Source organism: Microtus oregoni, unplaced genomic scaffold (genome assembly GCF_018167655.1).
Source record: "Microtus oregoni isolate MIOR12 unplaced genomic scaffold, Mior012 000001F_ref0000356, whole genome shotgun sequence".
NCBI lineage: Eukaryota > Metazoa > Chordata > Mammalia > Rodentia > Cricetidae > Microtus > Microtus oregoni.
The window spans coordinates 7,462,576-7,489,315 of NW_024543060.1; the positions used below are offsets into that span (position 1 = coordinate 7,462,576).

General features: G+C 45.5%; 1 protein-coding gene across 3 annotated transcripts in view; it reads right to left on the reverse strand.

Moving 5' to 3' along the window:
- Window positions 1–26,740, reverse strand: part of Dock5 (dedicator of cytokinesis 5) — a 174,844-nt gene that overhangs the window by 111,152 nt on the left and 36,952 nt on the right. For all 3 annotated transcript variants that reach the window (XR_005975585.1, XM_041663816.1, XM_041663826.1), the window contains exons 2-3: window positions 19,511–19,594; window positions 1,156–1,196 (exon numbers count right to left, since the gene is read on the reverse strand). Coding sequence is in view for 2 of the 3 variants with exons in the window: in XM_041663816.1 (XP_041519750.1) it covers window positions 1,156–1,196; window positions 19,511–19,594 (125 nt within the window). In the remaining variant the exon portion in view is untranslated. The remainder of the gene's footprint in view (window positions 1–1,155; window positions 1,197–19,510; window positions 19,595–26,740) is intronic.

The window sequence follows — 26,740 nt, forward strand, 5'->3', positions numbered from 1 at the left end:
GCTGGCGCGTTACCCTGCCCCAGCAAGCAACATCAAAGGAAAAGTGCTGATGGGGTCTAAAGCGAATCCAGAAACGTGTTAACATAGCTACTGGCCTTTCTTCAATTTGATGATGAGCTGCCCTGACAACCGGGAAAGCAAGCCATCTAGGCCAGAGTTTCTCAGACTCCGCCTGAATCGTGAGAAACACATGTGCAGTCCTGCACTAAACAAAAATACAATAAAAAGCACGAACCACAGAAACATTAATACCTGAGCTGAATGTGTCATAAGTGTCTCTTTCGCTCAGCCTCGTTTTGGCTCCCATGCAGCACAATTAATAAAAACTCAGAGACAGCATTGGAGTTCAACCTGAAGGTCAGAAAAGCAAACCGGCCAAGGTACTAGAGAAGTCTTACCTCTACTACCAAGACTGGGCGACTGTAAACTAAGCCGACTTAACCTCTCTCTCCTCCCATTTTATATTCCCTCTAGTGCTGGGATTAAAGTCGTGTGACTCCTTAGGACTGGGATTAAAGGTGCGAGTCACCATCACCTTGATTTCTTTTCTGCAATGATCTTATGCAGCCCAGGGTGGCCTTGGACTCAAAGAGCTACACCTGCCTCTGCCTCTCAAATCCTGGGATTAAAGGTGTGTGTCACCATTACCTGACCTCTAGTGGCTTTAGCTTTGCCTCTGGTCTTCAGGCAAGATTTATTTATCAAAATACTAATAATATCCCACTACACTGCCATGTTGGTTACACTTTACTAAAATGACTCCATGGTACTCCATGGGCCTCACAGACTGAAACCCCTACTCTTGTTTGACGGAATGATTCAGGTGACAGGCAGTGTCAGTTCTGGCAGGGCACGTAAAGGATGCGCGGAGAAGTGGGTCCTGCCCATTCCTCCCTGGCAGAGGTTCCCAGGGCATTATCACTGTCCTGTTGCTTTATTGGACTTCAAGGGTAGACAGCAGGAAGTCTGGGGCCTTGAATCCGCTCCCGGGAAACACACCCGTGGAACTTACGCTATTCCTACTGAGCACCAGGGACAAAGTCTTTGTCTCCAGACCAATGGAAAAGAGCTCTAGAGATAGCAGACAAAGGGATCGCACAGCACGATAGAGAACTGGTGGACAAAGGAACTAAGAAACAGAACCCAGTGCCATACCTTTTTGGATTTGTTCTGGAGAGCGTATCCTCTGAACCAGCCTGGGGAGGGGAGGGGAGAAAACAAAGCAGGTTATGTTTTCCGGGAGAACGAAAGGACATCAGCAATAAATGTTCACATGCTTTAACAGCAATCCTGAAGTGGAACCCCAAAAGTCAGTTCCTATGAAGCCACAGACCAGCAGCTCTCAACCTGTGGGTTGTGACCCCTTTGGGGGTCAAAGGACCCTTTCACAGGGGTTGCCTAAGAAAACACAGATACTAACATTATGATTCATAACAGAGGCACAAGTACAGTTGTGAAGTAGCAACGGAAATAACCTTATGGTTGGGAGTCCCTGCAGCATGAGGAACTGTATTAAAATGTCTCAGTGTTAGGAAAGTTGAGACCCACTGCCTTGGACTGTGAACCACTCCGCTGCTTACACAGTAAAGATCTATCTTATAGCCATATTCTCTAACCACAAGACTTAAAATTTGTACACAGGGGGCTAAAGAGATGACTCAGTAGTTAAGAGCACCTGCTCTGAGCTTCCCAAGTGTCGAGATGACAAGAATATGCCATATCCCATGCCAGGCTTTAATTCCTTTGCAAAATTCCATTAAGGTATTTACAGAGAGACATTTTCCAATGTATCAATGAATACACAACTTTAGGTGCCCATAAACAAGTATTTTATATCAAAAAATGACTGAACACATGGTTTTTCTTATAGCTACACCCATCAAAGGTATCCAGCTGCTCACCCCTCATCGTGCCCCACTGTGAATGGTATTATGTGTAAGTAGATGCAATCTGTAGTTAGAACTGCAGGAACCTGCCAGTAGGCCTCTACAATTGTCTCAGAAGAACCCTGCGGAAGACTGTGGAAGAAGGGGAGGAAGGATTGTAGGAGCCAGAGAGGCTGAGGACACCAGGAGAACACGGCTCACAGAATCAACTAAGCAGGGCTCACAGGCCCAGAGACCGAAGTAACTATCATGGAGCCTATATGGGTCTGAGCTATGTCCTCTGCATACATGCTATGATACTCAGCTCGGGGTTTTTATAGGACTCCTAACAGGGGGAACGGGGGTCTCTCTGGCTCTTTTGCCTGCTCTCAGCATCCTTTTCTCCTGCTAGGTTGCTTTGCCCAGCCCTGATGTGAGGGTTTCTGCCTAGTTTCACTGCATCTTGTCAGGCTGTGTTCAGATGACATCCCTGGAAGGCCTCTTCTTTTCTGAAGGGAAATGGAGGAGCAGTGGGTGGGAGGGGTTGAAGGAAAGAGAGGGTGCGGTCAGGATGTACTGCATGAAAAAAGAATAAAAACAGACAAACAAAAGATACCAACCAGAAAATAGTCTCATAATCTGTGTTTTTATGAGTTACAAGTAGAAAACTGACTTTATCTCTTTGGTTACAGATTGTATAACATCTTCGCAAATTTGAAATTTTCAGTGAAACTAAAAATTTTAAAGGATTTACTATGTGTTGCAGAGGGCGTGGGAGTAGGACTTTGCTATGGAATTATAGTCCGCTACATGGTTGAGAAAAAGATCTCCCCAAAGAAACACCAGCCTCAACTCAGGAAGCCCATGTGCGAGCAATCAGGTGAGGCCAGAATACATGGAACATTCCTCCAGCGACTCAACAGTCTATGCCCCTCCACGCTTCTGCTGAGACATGAGAACAGTTTTGCATGAGTGGCTGGCTTCAGCATCACCCGGGAGGGATCAAGGGTAGAGTTGGACGTCATATTAAGAGTAATTGAGGCAGTTGTCACTTTTCAAGTCATACAAAACTGACATCACAATATAGACGTGGACCCTCTTATCCAGAAGAAGGCATCTGCATGCCTGTAAATGGTGCTTGACACAGCCATTCGTCACAAAGTTATGTTTCCCAAACATGGCCTCTTGGAAGTGCCGGGGGGGGCAGTATTTCCACACAACCCTTCTAGTTTACCTCTAGGATCATGGTGTGTACATAACTGCTAGGAAAAAGCATGCGATTATCATTCTGGACTTGTCAAAGTGAACAGTCGTTTTCCTTGGCAGCGAGTACTGTGAACACCTGATGGACATCTGGGAGCTGGGTTGCATTCTTACCGTCAGAACTATTAAGAAGGCAACCACTAATGATTGCGAATAATTCCCACGGCTCTGCTCACAGGCGTTTGCTATTCCTAGACCATACAGCTGGGTTGCAATACAAACAAGAACACAGTTTTCCCATTAATCTCAATATTTGGTGTGCAACGCTCATAGTTCAACAGTTTTCCGTCAGGCTTCGGGACACATGGTGATGCAAAGAGGCAGTGGGCAGCGTGTCAGGAAGAGGCCGGCAGTCAGCAGAAAACAGGGAGTATGGAACGGAAGGGATGCTCCGAAGTTATCACAGAATTACAACAGGAAAGGTGGGGGACCAGGCAGGCCAGAGGGTGAGGCTTAGCTCCATTTTAGTGAAAGGAGTCTCCAAAAATAAGTCCCAGCTACCATGGCAAGATGGGCTGCACTTCTGGGGTAAGAAGTCATCTTCAACTTCTTGGGAACTGTCCCCAATCCAGGATAAAAGTAACTCTTTTCATTTGAAACTATCAAAGTTTTCTAATGCAATAGGCAAATTCACTCTCTTTATCTACCTTGATATAATCATCACCAGTCAAGAATCTACCATCTGGGAGGAGGGTTGAAGGGGAGGGGAGAGGCAGGAAGGGGAGCAGAGAAAAATGTAAAGCTCAATAAAAATCAATAAAAAAAAATTAAAAAAAAAATTCTACCATCTGCCTGCTTCATTCACCTGTCCAGGGGCCGCTCTTGTGAGTGACTGCATTTTCTGTCTTCCACCTACCAGCTCTCCACCCCACCCTACCTCATTCTCCTCCCCCTGCGGTAGTTTAACAGATACTAAGCTGAGCTGTGGAGAGCATGTGTTGGTTCTCACATAGGTTACATGAATGAGCTAAGAACAGAGAACTAAGACGCTGAGCTCAGAGAGGGCAACGTGCAGTGCCTGGGGATGTAGGGGTTAGATTAGATAAGGTGATCAAAGGCAGATCAGTCTGAGAAAATAAAAGGAACTAGACAGGAAAACAACTAGGAAAGAAACTTCCAGATCAGGGAGAAGGGTACAGGCAAGAAATCTGTCCAAAGCCAGGAAGAGTTCAAGGCAAGAGAAGGAAATGGGAAGGAGGCCCCATGAGGGTGAAAGAGGAGTGTGTCTCCTTTCTGGACACCCCTTAGACCCGTCAGAGAAATTTATAAAATACGGAAGCCTGGGCTGCCTCCCCAAAGGATCTTTTCTAATCAAGCCCAGACTGAGAGCTTCTCACAGGATCCTTGGTGACATTACCGCGTGTCACCCCAGGCCAAACTATCACGTACTGTGTGGAATCTGAGATGCAGCCTAAGTCGAACAGTAAGCATTGCAGAGGAAGAGGGTGTTTAAACACAGCACATCTAGTGTAGTTGCTGGGTGGTTTTCTCTTTTGGCTCTTTGCTCTTTGAGGGCCCACTGCCCTGCTCCCAAATCAATCACATGGAGGCTTATTCATTACAACTGCCCGGCCTTCGCTAGGCTTGTTTCTTGCCAGCTTTTCTTAACTTTTCCTTTGTCTCTGGAATTTTATCTTTCTCTATTTCTGTATACCTTTCATTACTTCTTACTCCTTGGCTGGCTGTGTAGCTGGGTGGCTGACCCTTTGCTTCCTCCTCCTCCTTTCTCTCCCCGATCTTTTTTTGTAGATTTCTCCTTCTACTTATTCTCTCTTCCTGCCAGCCCCGCCTATCTTTTCTCCTGCCTAGCTAGTGGCCGGTCAGCTCTTTATTATGCCAATCGAGTGTTTTAGACAGGCAACTTGTGGACAAGATGTAAGCTCTCAGTTACTGCTCAAGTGACATGCCTGCCTGACTGCCTGTTGCCATGCTCCCTGCCATGATGCTCAGGGACTCACCAACTGAAACTATAAGCAAATCCCCAATTCAGTGTGTTTTGTTTGTTTTTTTTAAATAAGTTGCCTTGGCCATGGTAGCTCATTACAGCAAGAGAACAGTAACTATGACAAATATATGAATTCTGGCTGTATTTCATGATGATATACACTGGCCAGAACTCACTGAATTACATATTCAGTACAGTGGCTTTTATGTAATCATGTTGTTCATTTAAAAAGACACAATTGGATACCACCACACACCCACAAGACTGGCTATGGTCAAAGAGACTGTGCACGCGATTAGCAGGGACTAGGAGTAACTGGACCTTTGTGCTCGTTGGTTTTTTTGTCAACCTTACACTAACTTCGACATATCTGAAGAGAGGAAAATGTCCCCATAAGATTGGCCTGTGGGCAAGGCCATGTGATATTTTCATGAGGGAGGGCTCAGTTCACTGTGGTTGGTGCCACCCCTGGTCAAGAAGTCCTGAGTTGTGTAAGAAAACAGGTTGAGTAAGCCACGAGGAGCAAGCCAGTAAGGAGTGTTCCTCTGTGACCTCTTTATCAGTTCCTGCTTTCCAGGTTCCTGCCTTGAGTTCCTGTTCTGGCTTTCTTCTAGGATAGACTGGGATGCGGAAACAGAAGATGAAATAAACCCTTTCCTCCCCAAGTTGATGTGGGATTCCCCTCTGTATGCTGTGAATATCATTGGTTAACAATGAAACTGGCTTGGCCTGATAGGGTAGAAACAGAGCTAGGCGGGGAAAACTAAACAGAACGCTGGGAGAAAGAAGGCAAGAGTCAGGAGAGAAGCCACGGAGCTGCCACCAGAGATGGACATGCTGAAACCTTGAATACTGAAAACAGGTTAATACTAGATGTAAGAGCTACCTAGCAATACACTTAAGTGATTGGCCAAGCAGTGATTTAAATAATATAGTTTCTGTGTGGTTATTCAGGAGTCTGGGTGGCCAGGAAAACAAACAAGTGGCTTCCTACTACACCAAGTTGCTTTAGGTCATGGAGTTTTTTCACAGCAATACAAACCCCAAATATGACAATTCTCTCTTACCAGGCTGGTAGTGTCTTCTAAGGTCACGCGAACCCTATGACTTAGCAATATTACCAAGCCTAGGTAGTCATTCAAGATAAATGGAAACATGCACATGCAAAAATGCCTTACAGGAATGCTTACTGATGTTTCAATTCTTCAAGTAAAAGGTGGAACTCAATGACAGGCACGGTGATGTTGGAGTTATGGCGTGTTTATATAATGAGTACTACTCAACAATACAGAAAAATTACTTACGTACAATTTTATGAACGACTCTAAAAACCATTATAATGAGTGACAGACCCCAGACAATAGACATGTATGATGCCACTGACACAGGGATGACTAGCAGGTAAAACTAACAGTTGGTCATGGAAGGAAGAACAGTGCCCAATGATTGAGGTGGATCTCGTATGTAAGAAGGAAGCTCAGAGTAACTCTGGGGTGACATATGGAGGCTGTGAGATCTGATAAAACTTATTCTATTGTTTATCTAAGTGCCTGTTACAGCATATCAGTTCTTCCTTAAGGCCTTTAAAAGTGGAAAGGGAAAGGAATAAAAAAAACTTACCATGTGAAAATTACCATATAAATTAATCACCTGTAACAGAATGCTATCACTTAAACATGGCTGAGAACTTTTGTCTGGCATTGCCTCTGCGTTTGAATCAGGTGTGAAAAATAACAGGCATCTTTCTCCATGACTGTACTTTGTCTGTGTCTCATCAATGACATCATCCATCCTGGTTCCTCCTAGCTTGCTCCCAAACTGACTTTGAATGAGTTTTTCCTGTTTCTGAAAGCTCCAGCACGGACCTGCAATTCCTTTACTCAACAGATATACAAGCTGGGAAACCAAGACACAGAGTATTTTTACTGTATAATGCCAAGGTCGGGGGAAAGGAATTCACAGACACAACAGAGGCATAGAAACAAAATTTCACAGGGACTCAAGTCAAGAAGGAATGGAAGGGGTCTATGAGGAAGGCTGACTTCAGCAGATGATCTACTCAGGAAAGTGTGGTCAGAAATCTCTAAGGAGATCCATCAGGGCTGAGGTTTACATGACTCATGTGGCCGTTCATTCATTATACATAAAAACGTTTCTTGAAGTGGAGTGTATCAGACATCATCTTTAAGAAGGAAGGAAGCAGATCCATAAACAAGTAACCAAATACAAAGGGGCCTTTAATGGCACTGCGTGGAGACTCCGGTTCACAAAAGAGTGTGTTATAAATGTGCTCCAGACTCAGGCAATTACTGGGGAATGCTGAAGACTTCCCAGGCCATGAAAGTGCCTGCCGTTCGATGGGTGACTTACAGAACAACGTTCCACACAAACACCTTTTATTTTTGCCATCCCAAGATAAATACGCTCTCCTGCTCACACACACACACACACACACACACACACACACACACACATAAAAGATCAATAAATTATGTTTATCCTCTCAGAAATTAAAAGCCAAGGGCAGGGAGGGAGTTGCTGTTTATAGCACCCACATGACATGTGGGGCAGAGAGGAGGCAGCGTCCACAGAGGCGGAGCAGGTGCTAAATCCTGTTGTTTTTCCTTTAACTATCTCAGGCCTGCTGGCTTAATGAGGCCAAGGTCAAAGGTTGCACCCCAGTGGACCAGGTAAACCTGTCAGGTTTCCAGGGCCAGAGCCCAGTAAGCCGCGCCTCCAGCAGCAGCCTGCGGAACCTCAGGGAATCCTGAGGCACCTGGGCGCCAGCCCTCACAGGAAGGAGAAAGTTTCAGTATGAAATTCCCCATTACAAAGGACAGTGGTCAGCCTTTGTCCACGGGGAGCATCCCCGCTGCGTCCAAGACCTCAGAGCCTCAGCTGCTCACATCTAAAGGCACCGGGGCTTTTGCAAATAAGCTGCGAGGTCAAAAGTCGAAGGAAAGAAAGATAATCGGCTCCATTCTATTGTTTCTTTGCTGGGAATAAACGGGCTGGCTTTTTGGCAAGCAAGGCCTATGATGGAAGCTTGAGTGTGAAGGGCTCAGAGCCCCTGAAACCTACCTGCTTCACTATTTAACAATAAAGAAGCAATCTGCATGGAGAAGGATAGGGGTTCCACTCCCCTGCATCAAGCTGCTGCCAAAGGCTTGCTGTGAGGAGAGCAAGCTGGATGATCAGAATCCAGTCTTTCAGATGCAGAGACCTTAGTCCTGGGCCTGATCAGCATGAGAAATACGCACAGCATCTGAGCAAGAAACAGTGTGACTTTCTACTTGAATTGTATTTTAGAGACTAAGGCATCATATAGCTTAGGCTGGCTTCAAAACTGCCATGTAGCCTAGAATATCCTTGAACCCCCTGAGCTTCCTGCGTCAGCGTTCTGGAATTACACACAGGCACACAGCATCGCGCCCAGCTTCAACTTTCATTGTTTATTTACTTAAGTTTGTTTTGACAATTTCATACATGTATATAATGGATTCTGATTACTCTCACTCAATTTTTATTTTTTTAGCATTTTAAAGTGTGTGTGTGTGTATGAGAGAGAGAGAGAGGGAGGGAGGGAGGGAGGGAGGGAGAGAGAGAGAGAGAGAGAGAGAGAACAAGTGCCTCCAGAGGCTAGAGGCATTCGAACCCCTGTAGTTATTTTTTGAGCCACCTGACATGGACGCGGGGAAACTGAACTTGGGTCCTCTGGAAGTGCAGTAACTGTTTTAAGCCTCTCAACCATGTCTTCAGCTCTTTCAACGTTTATTTTAAGGCAGAAAAGGATCCCTGTTTGCAGAGCCTGGCAGATATCAGGCACGCAAGAAACATGTGATGAGTACGTTAAGGAGACACAAAGTCTCTTTGACCTAGGGCAGACTATTGGAAGGAGTATAGAACAAAATCTGTCCCTGCACATCAGACAAAAGGGAAAGTGAGGGTGGGGGGAGCTAGCAGGACTGCCAGAGACAAGGCCTTGTCCCTCAGAAGGAGAACACACTGGGCTCTGGAGGTCACTACCAATTTAATTATCATGAAGTCTTCAATCTCTTAAAAGCCGTTCTTCAATAAGACCACATCCACACACACGCAGTTTTTAAGGCCACTCCCCTACAAACTCTACCTGGCTAAAAACGTTCAGAGGAGTTTTCTTCTGCTTACCTGGGATAGATGGTAAAAGAGATCACGGATCTCTACTTTCAACTAGATAACAGCTCCCTTGACAAGAGATCTGCCCCAGGTGTTTGGGTGCAGAAGGAGGACCAAGTCACAGTGAGCAGACGAGAGTTAGCACATCCAAAAGTGTGCAAGACAAGGGACACGCCTTGCCTAGGGGGCCTTCACAGACACGGTCACACTGGTTTCCAATTCCTAATCTTTCACTGACTCTTGGCCCCAGGGTAGTTTGGGGACACGCCATTCATAAAGCAGTTTTTACAAAAAGTACATACAAAAGGTGAATGGCCCAGTCATGAAAGGCACAGGTTCAAGGAGCTTGCACGACTATGTCATGCCTTCTTCCCACCCCTTGATCTAACCAACATCCCCAGAGACCAAAATCAGCTGGACAGAACTGCTGGGAACATTCCATTGGGTCATTCCAGAGACTTCTTTGTTTTCAGGTTCACTTGCCCCTGTAGATGCACAGGCAGCTGCCCAAATGGACCAGTGCCAAGTATGAGTGCATGATGGATAATGGAATGAAGGTACCACTCAGGAAAGAGCTGTAATTTCCACGTCAGGAGATTGGATGGATGCCTAAGTCTAAAGAACATATGTTAGGATGTATTTCAAGAGCACATCCAAACGTTAGCTTGAAAGAAAAGACAGGCGAAGGCATTCTGTTTTCTTCAGAGGCTTAATCTAAAGGCTAGGGGACAGCTCAGTTAGTAAAAGTCCTTCCATACAAGCATGAGGACCTAAATTTGCTCCTGAGCACCCACGTGAAAGGCTGGGTGTGGCAGTATATGCCAAGAGGAGACAGAAGGATGTCCAGCCAGCCAAGCTGAAGCGGCCAGTCTCAGATCCCAGGAGACCCTGCCCCAGCAAAGTGAGCTCCTGCGGAATGACAGAGGACGGCCACTTGTTTTCACATGCACGCATGCACGTGCACCTCGACACACGCACACCACACGCACCCACCTCCACATGTACACACAACACACGGATTTAATCTGAGAAGAGACACTTCAGTGGCTGCCGCATTTCACTAACGTCTCTCCCGGACACCCTCCTCCTATCGCACGTCCTTATAAAAACACAGTTCAGGAAAGAATGTTCCCAGAGGTGTAGCTGATGACAAGCTGCACTTAAGGTAGAGGTCAAGCAGATGTGGGAAGTGACCGTGCAACCCTCAACAAAACACTATGAAGCACAGCCTGTTTCCCCGGTTACAGCCAAATGTCTGAACGCAGAGCTTGTCATCGGAGTCAAGCTGCTGGGCTCACTGCCATTTATGCTCAGAAAGGCGGCTGTTTCTACAACTAGGTCACAATGACAGTATGGATTTGGAGCTATAACACCCCCTAGGATCTTGACTAGGAGGGCAACAGAGGTATAAAACATATAAAGGATCCTAATACACCTTTCATCTAGTAAATCGGACATGCCATGGAGGTGTGGGGTATGTGAGTGTGTCTCACACACACGTGGAAGTCAGAAGACAACATTCTGACTTTCTCGTCCACTATGGCCGCTAGGGGGTTAACTGAAGCCATCAGGCTTCTAGAGCAAGTGCTTTCACCAGTGCAGCCATCTTGCCAGCCTAAAACTTTGTCTTGGTGGCTTCTGGGATTGAACCTTGGACCTGAAGCACCCTGGGTGAGGCGTATCCTCAGCTCCTGATTCTGTTGAATTCACTGGCTTTTTGTTGTTGTTCTTTTGGTCTCTCAGCCACTGAGACAAGACTCATCAAATAAAGAAATGAGCATAAAGGAGGAAGTAATGGCTTCAAGGACGCCTGCTTAGTCGTCGCGGTCCTACAGGACCGCAGCATCTGATGACCCTGCTTTACATCAGACGCTCTCAGAAAGTCAGCCAACTTCCTATGTCATATTATACATGAGGAGCTCCGGGGAGAGCCCCTCAGAAAGATGAGTACTAAGCCTCTGCTGGAAAAAAAATATCTTCAAATGCACCCCTTCTTTGTCAAGTCTCTGTTAGGAGGGTTCACTAACTGCAGTGACAAAATGTACCAAGTAGCTTACCTGCTTATGACCCCTTTCTCTGCACCTACTTGCAAAAGTTTGCTTAAGAAGGTGAGATTCAAAGCACACACCACCCAAGTGGGAATCCATTTGCCTTTCTTTTCATTGTTCAAGTCGAACATCTTCTTAAAAGTTCAAAATGCAAGGCTCCAAGATTCAAAACCTTTGGACTCTCTAATGAAGTCACAAGCGGGAAATTCCACTCCTGACCATGTGACAGGTTGTAGTCAAAAGGCAGGCACACTAAAACTATCTTCAGATTATACGTAACAGGTGAGTATGAAATATAAATGCATCTTGCGTTTTTACTTGGGATCTCCAACTCCAAAAGAAAATTAAACCAAAATCCTCTGCTTCTAAGCATTTTAGATAAGGGTTGCTCAGCCTGCATGTGGGAATGGACTTTCTGATTCAGCTTGAGTTTGCCTGGCCTTGTTCTCTATAAAAGTAGCGTATAGAACGGGAAGCCAAATGTCCACGGCTCTCACGCCTTTCAACGTTCCAGGGCTGCTCATTTCATCTAATACCTGCCCAAATCTTTGCGTTATCCTCTGAGACTTTAAAAGTTATTCTGAATCCTAAGCTTTATTTGGTGCCTGCCTCTGCAGAGCTCAGAACACCTCCGAGACACTATCTCACCTGGTTACTTCCCCCAGGGCCTGACTGCATGTGACGACCTCAGAGTCCCCACTAACATCAGCCGCTCATGCTCTTGAGCTCACGGGTGGTTTATGGAACTGACAGAGTCCGTCGGTGGCAATGAGTTCAGCACAGGAAACCTGCATGTAGAAGGACAGCGAGCCCTGGGCTTGAAGCCATCTGTAGTAGATTTAGACACAGGCGAGGAAAGCTCTGTGGTAAATGGACACTGACACACATTTTCATATTTTTACATATTTTTCAATGTGCCACCCGGCGATTCGTCACTTCCAAGTCAGCCGGTGACCCAAATTGAAATGGAATGCTCACACCACACAGATAGCTGAAGCACCTCGTTTGGGGACAGACAGGGGTGAGTCACCTAATCTCACACAGTCCTCTCTCTGTCTCTTCCCTCTATGGTCTCAGCAGCAGCATCCTGTTCTCTCCACGGTGTCTGGATATTGGTTTGTCTGTTTATTTATTTTCTCGTCTTGTCTGTCTTTCCAGGTAAACCCTAAGACGCAGCACCTGGCTGTTTGATCGCTCCGTGGACCAGCGATGTTCGAACGTCTGCTATACTTAATGCACTGGGCACGTGGTCGGTGCGGAGCGCGTGTGGTTGATAAACAAGGTGACGGTAGCTGAAGTGCCCAGTGTCTCTCTGTTCCCGCGCTCGTGGATCTGGAGCGGGAAAGAACATTCACTTATGGCGGGAGAATGCGTGTCTCACTGCCAAATCCCTTCTAGGGTTACAGGAGCAGCAACCACAGGCAGCAGTGCCGAAGAGGAACGGCACTGTTTCAGGACTAAAGGATTTCCCTTCTCCTATAGTCTCTAAAGGCAAACAACTCTCAGAGAACTTCAGAGAAGCTGCACACAGCCTCTCTATCAGCTCACTTCCTTCTTCCATCTTCAGCAAATTAAGCTGGGGCAGCGGGAGGGGGGGAGGGAGGGAGGAGCTAGGAGATACAAGGGATAAGGGAGAACACCTCTCTCTTTGAAGACTGAAGTCTTCTGGTTTTAAGTCAGAGGTTGAGCAGTCTAGAAGTTTCTCAAACATTTAAACACGGGGTTACCGTATGACAACAGAGTAGTCATGGTTCCCGGGGTCTACCTAAGAGAAATAAAAACACACCCATGCAAATCTGGTCTGTGACTATTTAGAGCAGCTTTGTGGTTGAAGGCTCTATGGAGCTCCAATATCTATCTGATGATGCATGGATGAACTGGTATGCTCATTCAATGAATGCTCATGGAAGACAAGGAAATGAAGTATTACTACATGCTAGTGAATGCACGAAACCTGAAAACACCACACTGATAATAAGCAGCTAGCCACAAAGCGCCACACGCTCTTTGGCCTGCACTACTAAAAAAGTACAGAACAAACTCAGAGAAGCAGAAGACCGGTATGCGTTTGCCTAGCGTCAGGGGAATGGCTGAGAAGTGGTGGGGTTGGGGGTACAAGAGGAGACGGTGACTGACAGGTGCCCAGCTCCCTGTAAACTACGCTTAGCATATAACAACAGAATCATAGACTGTGTGAGTAAACTGGGTGGCATTAGAGTTATATCTCAATAACCCTGCTGTTTCAGATTAAAAGCAAAAGCACGTGCAGTAACCAGATCTTTGTGTGGGGTGCAGAGGGCAGGGGATTTGGGGTGCTTCCCAGCTCTTCAAAGTGTCTTTTATTTCGCCTACACTCATTCCAGACTTTTGTTGAGAGCCTTTTGCATGTGAAAAGCTATGGTGGGCACCTGGAGATTAAGCAGGAGCCAGCTGTGCCGCCAAGCAGGGGGAATCACTCACTGAACCACAGGGCAGGAAGCAGCCAAACAGAATCCTTAGTGGTATTCTGCTGTGGGTTGTGGGCTGTGGGCTGAAAACATAAAAAGAAAAACGTCTAGGACTCAAGTCCATGCCAGAACAACACATATAGATCAAGCATGTTTGCCTCAAAGGTGGGGTGAGGCAGAATGTGTAGAGGGAGAGTCTCTGAATCACCAACAGGAAGCTGAAAGACAGACACTGATGTGGCATGTCCTTCTGTATATGTGTTGCTTTTATTGGTTGATGACTAAAGCTGTTTTGGCCAAAGGCTTAGCAGAGCAAAACCAGGTGGGAAATTCAAACAGAGATATATAGAGAAAGTAGGTAGAGTCAGGGAGATGCCATACAGCTGCAGAAAGAGAAAGACGCCCAGAACCTTACCTGGCAAGCCACAGGCTCGTGGTGATCCATAAATTAATAGAAATGGTTAATTTAAGATGTAAGAGCTAGCTAGGAATACACCTAAGCTATTGGCCAAGCAGTGTTGTAATTAATATAGTTTCTGTGTGATTATTTGGGTCTGGGCAGCTGGGAAACGAACATGCACTCTCCTTTTACAGACACCCTGGAGGCCAAGAAGCAGAGCCAGCTTTACTCTGGTGTCCTCTCTGGCAGTACTGTGGGTGTTTCCATTCTGTTTATTTGTTTTAAAGGAAGACAGTAGCAGGGAGTGGGGCAGTGAACACAAGCCATTACTCAGCATTTCCTGCAGGTCTTATGTTTGCCAAGCACTCCTGCCCCCAGTCCTCAACTGCCTGAAATAATAAAGGAATTCAAGACTCGCGCCAAGAACTCAGAGTACTAAGTAGATACAGGAGTCTCCCCCTGAGTGTTGGGCAAGGCGGGCCCTATTTAAAAGGGAATCCCATAAAAGAAACATTATTGGAAAAATATAATCCAATATAATAACGTGTGTGCAACTAACATGCCACTCGGAGATAATGAACTCTGTCTGTATGTTTCCCTACTCACACCGGGATATGTGCCCACTATGAAAACACTAAGGGTGACATCCTTCTCAGAGAGCCTTGAATTCTAAGAGTGGCACACAAAATCTATAGAAACAATTGCAAGAAAACTGGCTGGGTGGACAGCTCCTGATCATTCCCAAAGTGTAGTATTGGTGAGGTTTTCTGAATGATGGTCAGTGGGCCGGTATTCCCTGCAATCAATCACACTGTGTATGAGCAACAACATCCTAAAGGCACCATGCATTGGGATTTGGGTACCCACCTACATGGGATTAGAAGCAGATGGGATTTGTGTGTCTGTGTCTACATTAAGTATAATATGGACATTGCTAATACTTACTCCAAAATCCAAAATGCTCCAAGACTCAAAATTTTATAAGCACTGACATGATATCACAGGTAGATTACACGCCATGATGCAATTATTTAAAATACTATACAAAATTATCTTCAGATTATATGCATAAGCCTGCATATATATAAAAAAAGAAAGGAATTTACAGCTAGGTTCTAGTCCCTAAATATTTCACAATCCCTAAATATTCCAAAATCCCAAACAGTCTGAAATCATAAACACTTGCAGTCCCAAGAATTCTGAGTACGAGATGTTCAAGCTGCATACTGAACCAAGATCAGTTCTCAGTGAGACCATTACAAAGTGTAAGAGTGCACATACTCAACACCATTACTAATATGTGTTCTATGAGGACCTCAGGCTTCCAATAGCTACCACAAAAATGGATTAGAGCCACATAAAAAATTTTAAAACCCAACCATTTTTGAGGAAACAGTCTTAAGAATGCATTTCAGGGATGTTGTTAACTTTATGTCAGATCAGCATCAATACTTCATTCTCTGACGCACTCCATGAGGCAGTTAAGAAGCACCCCCTCCCCTGCTAAAAAACACATACACACAGTCACACACACATACAGAGACAGACAGGCAGGCAGACAGAAAGACAGACAGAGAAAGACAGAGACAGGGAACCTACTAGTGACAAGGTAAGAACATCCATGCCAAAATTCACAGAGAGACAAATCCCAAAGAGACCAGCCCAGTACTTGTGGCAGCATCTTGCCTGGGGCATTTGCTGATATAAGAAAGGATGCCTGAGTGTCTCAGAGTAGCATTTTGGAGAGCCTTAGGGGGCCAACAGGACACAAATTAGAGAGCTGGGCCTCACAATGAGTAGGCTGTAATTTCAGTAAAGCAAAAAGCACTACCATGGATAAAGAAGGTTAAAAGACTTAAGAAGCAGGAGTTAAAAAGAGTTGTTTAGCACAGTTCTAAAATGGTAGGCATATATATTCTAAAAACATGTTTGAGACTGTATAAAGCAAAAACACTCCCATATCTGTAGAGACAGAAACTACAACAAAGTCAAAAACTCAACACAGTAACCAAAAAAGAAGGGAAAAATTAGCATATAGCAAACTGAAAAACTGGGTATCCAGCAATACCACTTTTGGGTACATACCCAAAGGATGCTCAACCATGTCACAAGGACATGTGCTAAACCATGTTCATAGCAGCATTGTTTGTCATAGCCAGAACCTGGAAACAACCTAAATGCCCCTCAATCGAAGAATGGATAAGAAAAATGTGGCACATTTACACAATGGAGTGCTACACAGAAGAAAAAAATAACATCTTGAATTGTGCAGGCAAATGGATGGAGCTAGAAGACATCATTTTGAGTGAGGAACTCAGACACAGAAAGACAATTATCACATGTACTCACTTATAAGTGGTTTTTAAACATAAATCAAAGAAAACCAGCCTACAAATCATAATCCCAGAGAATCTAGACAACAATGAGGACCCTAAAAGAGACATATAAAGATCTAATCTACATGGGAAGCAGAAAAAAACAAGATCTCTTGAGTATATTGCGAGCATGGGGAGAGGGTTTGGGGGGGGAGAGGCAGGGAGGGGAGCAGAGAAAAATGTAGAACTCAATAAAAATCAATGAAAAGGAACAAAAAGAAAAACTTGATATCAAGCAAGAATTATAGTTATAATATTCAGTCTACTTGTTTTGACAAATTAAGGAAAATACTCTATCATCTATCTTATCTTTGTGAGTCTAAAGTTTCATATCTAAGGAAAGCTACAATTATAACTATCTAGTCTTCAACTCCATCAAAGATCCCAGTATGATATAATATTGCCTAAGTAAACAGGAAGTGCATTGTAAGCAACTTCCAAAACTCTAAAAATTATAGAGATATCATCTGGACAGTCACCCAAAGTTCTTCTGTAACATTAGGGCATCCATATTCAGCCTTATAGGCCTAAAGTGTCCATAATTTTTGCTTGATATCTGTTTTGTTATATAATTTTACTATGTTAAAGTTAAACTTAAATTAGATATAAAACTAGGTTCACAAAAATTAGATGATAGAGTATTTTCTTTAATTCTGCCAAATACAAATAGAATAAATATTATAATTGTAATTTTTATTTGATACCTGTTTTGTTATATGTAATTTTACTATGTTAAAGTTAAAACCTTCCTTTTCAATTAGACAGAAAAGGGGAAATGATATGGGATGCCCCTCTGTATGCTGTGAATATGTTTAATTACCATTGATTAATAAAGAAGCTGCTTTGGCCTATGGCAGGGCATAATATAGCCACGCGGGAAATCCAAGCAGAGAGAGAGAGAGGGAAGGAGAAAAAAGGTGGGATTGAGGGAGAGACCAGCAGCCAATGAAGAAGCAAGATGTGAGGTAATAAGCCACAAGCCTCGTGGTAAAAGACAGAATAATAGGAGTCAGTTAATTTAGGTTATAAGAGCTAGTAAATAATAAGCCTGAGCTAAAGGGCCAAACAGTTGTAACTATGGAAGGAAGGAAGGAAGGAAGGAAGGAAGGAAGGAAGGAAGGAAGGAAAAACTGGATATAAAAATCTGGATCCAAATGCCATGTATAGAACTTCATACTCAATGATCCTTAAACATGCATTGCTTCAAGCCCATACGGAAGTTACAAAAGTTGAACACATGCTTTTTATCTGCATGGCGGGAAAGTATGATGACAGGGTCCACAGTATATTTATCTGCCCCCTCTGACAAAGGACTGACCTTGCAGGGTCTGTGGGGGCTGTGGTTTTCAGAAGCCAGAGCCTAAAAACTTGCATGTCGGGTGTTATGAATATAGTGGTGAGTTCGAACCGATGCCTGCTGAGGTCTGAGGTTGGCAAGGGTGATAGATGGAGAGTCCACCTGGTCCTCTCTGACTATGAGCTGCCACAGGGCACCAAACAGCTAAACGGAGTGGTATGGACGGGCATGTGAAGGGCAAGGACCCAGATCTAAGGGAGGAAGCCATCACACCAGTCTCCCATGTGACCAGACACATGACCCAGCTTAATTATGGCCAAATCCTGCTTCCCTTCCCCCAGGTTTCCCATCTTCTCCCCTTCTTGTATCATCCTGTCTGAACCTAGAGATCTGCATTGGTTCCCAGGCGACACTTTTGCCATTCCCCTGTCCAGCATTTACCAACGCAGAGTGTAGTGATTATTCTGTTTGTGTTTTGACAAGTAAAGCTTGCCTCAAGACCAGATTGCAGAGCTAAACCATTAGAGGCCCTGGAGTGGTGGCACACACCTTTAATCCCAGGACTCGGGAGACAGAGGTAGAGGGAATCTCTGTTAGTTCCAAGCCACCCTACGTACACATGATTGAACCTGTCTCAAAGAGCAAGAGAGCTCACACAAAGGTGATTCCAGCACGTGGGGTCCCATGCCTCTAATCCCAGCACTAGGGAGGAGGAGACAGGAGTGATATGACTAGTCAGAGACGAGAATACAAGGCAAGAGGACACAGGAGCTCAGTGTAGTCTGAGGAGCAGTGTGGTCTAGGCAGTCAGTCTGAGAAGCAGTCTGAGGGCAGGATCGCCTTTTCAGTTTGAGCATTGGTAGAGGCGAGAACTCTCTAGCATTGGCCACTCTCCTTCCCTGAGTCTTCAGCTTTTACTCCCTAATATCCCTAATATCTTAATGTTATTAAGAGCAACTAGAACTCAAGCTACAGCCGAGTGTCTGTACCAACAAGCTTTGCTCTAAGAAAAATCTACCCAGTTTCCTGACATTTCCTCACCACAGCTTCCACAGGGTTATAATAAACCTGGCCCAAGGGTTTGTTCTGCTTTGTTCCTCAGCCTTGGTGGCTCAGGGATGCTTTTGCTGCCCTAGGGTTTGGGACTAGAGATGTAAATTCCTGGAGGTCTCCTAGGATCGAATGGGCAGATGCAGGTCTGAGCTAGGCTTTGCACACAGTTCTAAGGATTGCCCAGGTTAACCAGAACCACTGCCCAGGCCTGAGCTAGCTGGAGAAAACAGACAAGCACAAGGAGGACCTGCTATTACAGTGCTGACCCAGTTCTCTCAGAATCTCGCTTTCATTCTCCCCAAACCTGGTAACGCTGGGCACTGAGTAGAAAGAGATCCTCCCCAGATGGCAATGCTTCCTTCCAGCTACCACAAGCCTAATGTCTTGAGTGTGTCTGCCCTAGCCAGTTCTGCAGCTGAGCCCTCTTGTATCCGGGGGCAACAACCTTGACTCTGGTATCTGAACATTTCCACATTCCCATGAGCAGGTTGTGTTGAAAAATACCCTCGGCATGGGGCTGTATATCCTTGGGTACTTCTTAGGTTTTCATTACTGTATCAGGAGGAGAGGAACACTTGGGCCTTAACTCTAAGTGCTTTATTAATAAGTAATTCCTATGAACTTTTTCTGGGCCCCGCCCAGCAGGAGGCCATTGCACTCACCCTCATACATCTCCAGGATGTGGACGGTGTCCCCGATCTGCAAGGAGAGTTCCACATCTTGAGACGCGTTGTAGTTATAGATGGCTGTGAAGGAGAAGAGAGGAGATTAGAAACCATGCCACGAAACGGCACATTCATAACTTAGTGACCCATAGGTTTGTTCTAGTTCATTTCCCTGTTGCCATAATAAAATACTGACCAGGTTTACAACTGATCCTCTAGAGAACCCAAGGCAGGAGCTCAGGGCAGGAACCTGGAAGCAGGAACTGAAGCAGAAACCAGGAAGGAACACTGCTTCCTGACTTCCTTTCTCTGGCTTACGCAGCTACTTTTCTTATCATCCTACCTGCCTAGAGATAGTACTGGCCACATTGCGCTGGGCTACCTTCCGTCAACCAGCAGTTAAGAAAATGTCCCCAAAGACGAGCTTACAGACCAGCCGAATGGAGGGAATTCATCAGCCGAGCTTCCCTAGATCCAGCTCTGTCCAGCTGACAATCAGCACTAGCCATCACTGGACTCTACAAGTCATCCTCTGTCCAATGATTTCGTGTGGTCCACTCTTTGCAAAGCAGAAAGCATGGGCTGCATCTCCTCCAACACACTGACTGGTTGCCTAGCACGTACCATATGCTCTGTCAGCTAAAACACATAGATGTAGCCTCTATTCCCAGGAAATGTAACAGTCTAGTGGGAAGACGAAATATATCAAATATATAATCCCAGAAATAACTGCTTAGTTAAAGTTGGGATAGTACTACAGAAGAATTCAGGCTAGAGAATACAATGAGAACTTCTGTAGGTCGGTCCCTTATCCACGAGACAATAGCCAACCTGAAACTCATTTAAGCTCACGATTGTTAGGGCACAGGAGAGTGGCCTCTTGGCTTCTTTGACAAGGTGCTCACTGGTCGAAAAGGCTGCATACGAGGACCATTTATCTCAAATAACAGAGTAATATAGGTCATAATGCAAGAGTGGCACCATGGCCCAGCCCTCAACACTCTGGGGACAGAGTAACCCTAGCACGCCGTAATTCTTGGGACAGGTAATGTTAGGGCCCCAGAGAAGACAACAGACTAACTCACCACTGACATGGGGGAGGACGGGCCAGAGCTCTGCAGAGGTATCTTATCGGAACTCCACACAAGTGACTAAGAACCACATGAAACATGTTATTAGTCATGGGGGGAGTGCAAATCTAAACCGCCATCAGATGCCTCTCCACACCTACTAGAATGGCTGCATTTTAAAAAGATGGTTACCAAGAATACGGGGTTGCTAGAGCTCAAACCCCTGGTAGGTAGGACTTCAGAACAAGAGACCTTTCAGAAACTAGACAGCAAGGTTCTTAAAAGTGAAATAAAGTCACTGCATGACTCAGCAAATCCACTTCAAGGAGGAGCAGCCAAAAGAAGAAAAACTACATCAGATCTACACAATACCAATATCTCAATGTTCATAGCTGCTGCACGCCAATCCCCCACAACCTGTGGGTGCCACCTTATCCGGCAAAGGAGGGAACGAAGAGAACACGTAGTTATCTTAGGGTGTTTCCTACAAGTTGAGGGAAGGGAAGGAGAATGAATGGAAGCCAAGATTCACTGTAACCTAGCAACTGGAACAGCCAGCCACCACTGGTGGCTGGCAGTGAATGAGACCAACTCTCCTGAGAGTCTCCAGGGGCATGCAGACCAGTCCACACCTTCATTTCAGAATTCTGGGCTCCAAAACTTGAGATAATACATTCCTGTTGTCTCAAGCCATTGAATTTGCCACCATTGTGATGGCAACCACAAGAAACCAACGTGGCTGTGTTATTCACAACAGCCAACAAGCACAGACAACCCAGGGGGTACACAAACAACAGCACAGTTGTCTTGACAGCCAACCTCACAACCCCGCCCTGTGAGGACAGGAAAGCATACAATATGTTATTACACATGGTGTGGTGGTGACATACAGCCTGAGCACGCCCTCTCCTACTCTATTACTCCAGATGGCTGGCAGTACCAGAAATAATGCAGATGCTCGTTGGCAGCTACTGTACTGCATCACTTGAGAATTACAGTCGGTAGAGTCTTGGCCCCATAAACATGAGGACCTGATATTACAACCCCAGCTCCCATTTAAAAGGCCAGGTGTGGGCACAGGTGCACCTGTAATCTTGCACAGGGGATATAAAGGTAGGAGGACCTCTAGGGCTCACGGGTCAGTCTAAGTCACTAGTGAGCTCAGATTCAGTGAGACAGGCTGTCTCCAGAAAAATAAATAAGTAAGTACGACAAATGAGGAGAGCAATAGAGACGGTGGGGAATAGTGGAGATGGTGGGGAGCGGTGGAGGCGGTGGAGAACAGTGGAAGAAGACACTTAATGTTTATCTCCACCCTAAACACACATATACCCTGCATGCATACACATGTATACATACATTATACACACATGCATACACACACCCAAAAAGGAAAAAAAGAAGAGAAAAATATCTATACATATTCAATAAATGCAATATCTTTTCCAAATACTTTTTATCTGAAGTGAATCACACCGTGTCCAGAAGCATCGAGACCTCTTTCCACCATCCAACATAGTAACTGGCTGCCGATTTTGCATCACAAGCTGTGTCATGAGAGAGCGACATCCAAGAGACAAACACAGAGATGTGGCTCCTGTGCCCTACGTAAAACAGATAAGAGCACTGACCATAAATCCGAGCAGCAGAATACCATCCAGCAATGAAAAATGATATATGGACATATGCCACGACCCGGATTACCACAAAGTACGCCGAGCAAAGGAAGACATAAGCAGAAACGTGCTTGACCCTATTCATTGTTGAAATGTTCAGAATATGCTAATCTGTCAAACGACAGATCGAATGATTGGCTGCTTGGACTGGATGCGAGGGCAGTGACTGAACAACCTATCCACTGGGGAACTTTCGAGGGAGCTTGGTAACAAGCAGCCGCATCATTATTCACTAACATGATTAAACTGGGTACCGGGAAAAAGGTTCAGTGGGGAAAGAGCTCTCTCACTGCTGCTGTAAAGGACCTGGGTTCAGTTCCCAGCTCCCACATCAGGCATCGCGCAGCTTCCCGTAATTAAAGCTCCAGAGGACCAAACACCCTCTTCAAGCATCTACAGGGTACCCGCTCACATGTGGTACACGGAAACTCACATAGGAAACACACATAAATAAAAACAAATATTTCAAAAACTCCACCCCTGAATTGGACACTGGAGACACATGGCTGTCACAGTCTGTAAACTATGCTTCAGAGGAAGTTCTTCTTAAATAGATTTATTTCTTGTCTGTATTAGTGGGTAATCTGTATCCACCCAAGGATAAAGAACCCACGTGGAGATGCAGCCATGAAAGACTACAAGAAATCCACCTCTACAGGTGTGACCATCACATGAGGGTGATCACAACCCATCATCATATCCTACAGGGGTCATGAAAGACATCCTACCCAGTTAGGAAAAAAAGGTGTCTCTGTCACTGCCTGTGGCAGACATATCCTCTCCTCTCCCTGGGCTGCAGGTTGATGTCACAGTAAACTTGTCAGGGAGAGCTGAGAATAAGAGCCCCCTACCATCTCTCAGAAACGGCCTCTCCTTTATGACGGGAGGGCACAGTTTCAAACAGTGTCCCCCTGCAGTCTTGTCGAGAAGCCTGAAGAAGTCTCCCCTGGCAGTTCTTTTCTATTGTGCTTTCAGAGTAGCCTGTGGTTTCTGAATAAGGACTGGCTGGGGAAGTGGGTTAGGAGAAATGACACATAATACAAGAGGAGGGAGTTCCAGCCGCCCTGGCCCGTTCCTGTGTCCCCAGACCGCCGCCACTGCAGTCTCCCTACATGGCAGTTCGACTCCATCCGACTGCTCTAGTTTGCCCCAATGGTTTACCCACGAAAGATACGGTGGCTTTTCTACAGAAGACACAGCCCTACAGTTCTCGACACCGCCCAGATTCCATTCACTGCCATCCCCTAAAATGCTTCTTCCTACCACCCCTCCCCCACAGAAACAGGAAGTAGTGAGGCCACTTTGTCACAAGCTGTGTAATGACTATCTTCACTCTTCCTGGTTCTTAGTCATGGGAAAGTAAGCAGAGGCTCTCAAAGGCAGCCCCGAGCTGCCAGCTCCAGGTATAAGCATCTGCTTAGGACTGCTGGGAAGACAGACATGCATGCATGCATGCGTGCACGCATGCACACATGCAGAAATGAACTTAACCATACATGTAGGCACAAAAACAGAGAGATATACATGTACAGGTGAGTATACACACACACACACACACACACACACACACACGCACGCACGCGCGCGCGCACACACACACACGCACACACACACACACACACACACCCCAAAGACCAGTAATTCCAAAATGCTACAGCCTTAACTATCCACTTTTTCCTCTACCACTTGTCCATTTCACCCTCTTCTCTAGTCAAGACCCTTCCATGATCAGAGGCTGGAGAGATGGCTCAGCCCTTAAGAGCACTAACTGCTCTTCCAGAGGACCTGGATTCAATTCCCAGCACCCACCAAAGGGCTCACAACCACCTGTAACTCCAGTCTAAGGGATCCAATGACCTACTCTGGCATCCTTAGGCACTGCACACATACGGTACACAGACATACATGCAGACAAAACAGCTGTGCACATTAAATATTTTTTTTTCTAAAAGACTCCTATATTCTCCTTGAAATTCAATGCTCAACTCCTGTCTTAACTACAGCCTCTCTCTTTAGAACAATCCAAATCTCACAGTCACAATTCGACTCCACAAACAGCTCCTGATGACCCCTCTCCACCCTGCATGAAGTCTTTCTTCTCTGAAGTCCCACAATTTTCCTTCACAGGATTCTTGTCCAGGAGGTTTGAGCTAGCAACCACAGATAATCCTATGCAATGGCCTGCCACCAATTGGAAGGTAAAGCCCTCCCACATGTGGACCTGGCTTCATACTGCCTTTGTCATGCGACACAGACTAAACCCAAAGAAGAATTCAAGAGACAAATAGCAAGTCTTTGCTTACGTATTTTGTTTCTTTTGAGCATCACAGATGCCATGCCAGCCTCCTAACTCTATATAGCTATGACCCTGAACTTCTGGTTTTCCAGCCTCCTTTCTCCCAGGGCTTGTAGCCCCCACACTCAGAATATGCAATACTAGGAATTAAACCTACGGCCTTTGTGCATGCGAGGCAAGCATTCTACCAACTGGCCCACATTTCCCACTCCTTAGTTTACTTTCTAAACACATGATTTGTCCTTTTTTTCTACTCCATTACCCTGACTCCCTCCCCCCCCCCATCCTCTGTCTCTAGTCCCTTTGCCCTTCAAATACTGTCCTTTCTACTTTCCTTTTGGTTTTGTTTTTTGGAGAAAGGGTTTCTCTGTAGCTTTGGAGCCTGTCCTGGAACTAGCTCTTGGAGACCAGGCTGGCCTCGAACTCACAGAGATCTGCCTGCCTCTGCCTCCCGAGTGCAGGGATTAAAGGCATGCTCCACCACCACCCAGCTAGCCCTTTCTACTTTCACATCATGCATACATATACATGCATGTACGTATACACATAAAAGTCTAGACTACAACATGTGTTGTTCTCAGCGTGACCGACCACTTGATCTGAGATTCTTCGTTTCATTCTCTTTTTTTATGGCTGAATAAAACTCCACTGAGTATGCACACATTTTCCAAAGGAAATTCTTTAAATATAAAACACAAAGATCAGTTCAGTTATTCGCCACTTCTTCCCCCAGTGCAACCATGCTTCTGCTTCCCTCCATAGTGGCATCTGTGGTTTCCCATCACAAAGGAACAGGATGTCAAAAAACCCACCTCTTCGGACACACTATCATACAGGGGGAAGAGCATGTATATTTCTTTCCAACAGAGGCTGTCAAAGAGGCAGCCCTTTCGGCAATGTTCTTCAGAAAGGGGCTAAGCAGAAGTCTGTGTGTTCTATGTCATATCTCTGGGTAAAGGTATGAACAGGGCCATAGTCACAGCCGTCTATTCTACCTAACTCATCTCTTTAGAGCACATCCTCCATATCCCTCCCCTGAGGACATGTCAGGTTTCCCCTGGAGCTCCTCACACAGCTCCCCATGCCTGTAGCCAATGCAGAGCAGAGACAAAGGGCTAGAGTTTGCCCGCAGCAAGACTCTTAGTGAGACTGCACCATTCACCTCTGACCAGGACGGCCAGCAATGGTAAAGGTGCGCCCTGAAATGGTCTAGACATAGAGAAGAACCAATATCTTACTCACTAAATGAAAATATTAGCTCCAAAGCCAAGCTCCCTCATGCAAACCCATGGCTTGTGCTAGCCTGATGCTATTTTGAGCACAGGATAAAAATCACTGCACTTAAGGGAGAAACTAGTGTTTTCATCTAGAACATGAACAACTGTTATAAAAAATATTAGGGGGCTGGAGAGATGGTTCAGTGGTTAAGAGCACTGGCTGTTCTTCCAGAGGACCTGGGTTCAATTCCCATTACCCACATGGCCACTCACATGTCTGTAATTCCAATTCCGAAGGATCCGACCCCCTTACACAGTCTTCCATGCAGACAAAAATACCAATCAATGTACATAAAATAAAAATTAAAAAAATCATCGGTGGCAGAGAGCACTTGCATATGAGGTCCTGAGTTCAGTCCCCAACCCCACGTACCACACATGGTGGTACAAACCTGTAATCCCACCTAGGAAGGTGGAGGCGAGGCAGAGGAATCAGGAACTCACCTTCATCCACACTGCTTCTCAAAGCAACAACAATAAAACCCCAAGAAGCAAAAGGAGAAAGCTAAGCAGAACTCACAAGGCAAAGGCAGGCCAGCCTGGGCTACAGAGCAGGTTCCAGGACAGCTAGGACTACAGAGAGATCCTGCCTTAAAAAACAAAAACAAACGAAGTAGGAGGGAGGGGGAGTGCTATGGTTGGGGGGGGGGATTGAGGGGGAGAGGAAATTCTAAAGTTAAACAAAGCAGAATTCAAGATTCTTTTTTTTCCCCCCATTTGCAAATGGTATGCCTTTCAAGGACTTACTTAATCTAGACCTTGGTCTCTCCTCTAGGTAACAAGAACCAGACTGGATGATGACTCAAGGCCCTTAGCTCCAGCTTCCTGATTCATGAAGTGACAATCCAGAGAGACACGCTGCATTGAACGGGCAGGCACCACCACAATCTCTTGTTTTGTCTGAGGAA